The sequence below is a fragment of the Solanum pennellii genome, chromosome 9 (assembly GCF_001406875.1).
Source record: "Solanum pennellii chromosome 9, SPENNV200".
In the NCBI taxonomy this organism is placed as follows: Eukaryota; Viridiplantae; Streptophyta; class Magnoliopsida; order Solanales; family Solanaceae; genus Solanum; species Solanum pennellii.
In genome coordinates this window covers 81,084,570-81,087,341 of record NC_028645.1, presented here as the reverse complement: position 1 = coordinate 81,087,341, position 2,772 = coordinate 81,084,570, and the positions used below count along the sequence as shown (strand labels likewise).

At 27.1% G+C, this 2,772-nt stretch overlaps 1 protein-coding gene across 1 annotated transcript; it reads left to right on the top strand.

Annotated features, from left to right (window-relative positions):
• Positions 1-1,789: 1,789 nt before the first annotated feature.
• LOC107030919 (ethylene-responsive transcription factor ERF098-like) lies at positions 1,790-2,772 on the top strand. Its single transcript, XM_015232131.2, has one exon. The coding sequence runs from the start codon at positions 1,899-1,901 to the stop codon at positions 2,355-2,357; it is 459 nt and encodes a 152-aa protein (XP_015087617.1). The 5' UTR covers positions 1,790-1,898; the 3' UTR covers positions 2,358-2,772.

Genomic DNA, 2,772 nt, shown 5'->3' with positions numbered 1-2,772 from the left:
AATGTCCTCTATAAAGTTTCGTATCGTAAAAACAATGTCCGTCAAAATTAAGTATTTTTCTGACCCTTTTCTTTTTTTATAAAAATCTAAGGTCATGTAATTAAATTACTGTTCTCCTATCATTTTTAACAATATAATCCAGGAAACTAGAGTTTGACACCACACAAAGATATTTTAATCTTAATCAAAAATTAAAGTAAAAATACACATTAATCAAATATGTTTGAATTATTATTTTTTTTGAAAAAAATAGATATTTCTAAATTTCTGATATTAGAATTAGTTTCCAAATCCAATATATTTTCGAATAAAATAATTCTAGTCAAAAACACTATATGGATATAAAGTGTTAGCAGTAAAAAGCAATTTATTAATATCTCTTGAATATAATATCACATACGTATTAGAATCTGCTCCAACTATTGAATTTCATCATAATTTTAAACAAACTTATCTTACTCCTATTCAAATTGTCTGTCTTTGTTTTTTTTAGTTTGTTCCAAAGAAATTATATCTATTTTTGTGTTTGGTAACTTTTTAATCTAAATATTCTTATTAATTTTAGACATAATAATGATACTCCCTTATACAATGACGGAGAGTTAGAGTCAGGATTCTTACCAAGAGAGTTTAAAATTTAAAGAAACAGACACATGAATTAGTCAAAGAAAATCTAACATCAGATGTACATACATAATCTTTTTTATTAATCATGTATATGCATAGTAGTATTTTTTGCCGAAAAAGGTTTGAATAAACCCTGACGAATAAGAAAATATTTATATATGTTAAATCCTCTTGACTTACTTTTTTAATTTCTTTTACTTCTCTATATTTTGATATTCAAAAATCCGATATTGCTAGGGCTTATAAGAAAATAAATGACATATTAATATTATTGTACAAGATGTGATTTTCTTAAATTTTAGGGAAAAGGGTCTGATATACCCCTCAACTTTGTCATTTGGAGCTGATATATCCCTTGATATGAAAGTGGCTCATATATACCCTTACTTATAAACAAATGGCTCACATATACCCTTTTCCTCTAACGGAAATGAAAAAAAAAGATAATTTTAATCTAACTTTTTATTATTTTTTTCTACAATATATAATCCCATATGAGTAAATTTGATCCTCGTCAAACATATTTTTTTGACTTTTTTTTGTTTGACTAATTTAGAATTATTATTTTGATAATCAAATTTATTTATGTTTCACTAATATTCTTGTAAAACTTATTGTAAATGACCAAATTTTTTTCTTCGAATATAAAAATCAAATTACAATATAGACAAAAAAAATAGTTTAAAAATTTTTTTTCTTTAAACAAAGGAATGAAAGAAAAAAATAAAATAAGAATAAGAAACTCAAATAATTATAATAAAAGAAGTCAAAAAATAATTTATGTATTAAAAAAATTAAAATATACCTTGAACTTTGATAGAAGAATCATATATACCCCTAAATAATTTATAAAAAAAATTAAAAGTAATAAATATAAATTTAAAACTAATTTTTCAACTTCCGTTAAATGAAGGGTATATGTGAGCCATTTTGTAACGGCAGGGGTATATGTGAGCCGTTTGTATAACGGTAAGGGCATATATGAGCCACTTTCATAACGAGGGGTATATCAGCTCCAAATGACAAAGTTAAGGGGTATATCAGACCCTAAATTTTATATTACGATTAAATTAAAACACATAAAATGAAATCGATCGCGAACAAGTACTTCCATATATAGAACTTGGAATATGATATATAATAATGTCCTGCTACAATTAATTTGTTACGTGTCACTATTCCATAGACCCCTATATAAATATATAGATATCCTTTAATGTTATCAAATAAGAAAAAAAAAAGAATAACTATAACATACATAATATTATAACATGGAGGGAAATTCATCTAGAGGAAAAAAAGCCATGCAAGAGAAGGATGAAGTAAAATACCGCGGTGTTCGTAGGCGGCCGTGGGGTAAATTCGCGGCGGAGATACGCGATCCAACCACCAGGCCCGGTTCCCGACAGTGGCTAGGGACGTTTGATACTGCTGAAGAGGCGGCTAGAGCTTATGATAAGGCAGCATTTAACCTAAAAGGACATCTTGCTACCTTAAATTTTCCTAATGAGTATTATAATCAACTCTCTTGTCCTCCTTTATATTATGGTAATAATAATAACTCAATTATTTGTTCATCAACAAATAATGTTTCAAGAGGAAAAGGAATTAGTTCATCATCATCAACAAATTATAAAGGTAGGGAAATTATTGAACTTGAATGTCTTGATAATAGTGTTCTTGAAGAACTTCTTGGTGTGGAAGAGCCAAAAATTACAAAAAGAAAATAAAAGTATAATTGTAAACTTTATTAGTGATATCCTTCTATGGTATTAGAAGGAGATTTTTTTTTTTATATAAATTTGAGTTTCAAGTAATTTATTGTTGAGTTTAAGCTTATTAATCATCATCAATATGCAAAACTTTGTTTTAATTTTATTAATTAATCTCCGCTTGGAAAAAGCTAATGAATAAGAAATATAGATTGAAGGGTGATCAAGTGATGAATACCTACCACTCTTAATCAGAGGTTTTTGGATTTGAGCTCTCTGAGTTTGAAGAAAATCATGTTGGGAGCGCCACCTTCAGAATGAATCCTGCAGTGTATGGTTCAGATTTAATTGAAATTTTGATGCGAAAAGACTATATTGTATATATAACATGTATTTTTTTTTTTGGCTAATATACTGTTAAATCTTGAGCACC

Coding starts and splice junctions, on each gene's coding strand:
- LOC107030919 (XM_015232131.2), top strand. CDS start 1,899: ATGGAGGGAAATTCATCTAGAGGAAAAAAAGCCATGCAAGAGAAGGAT.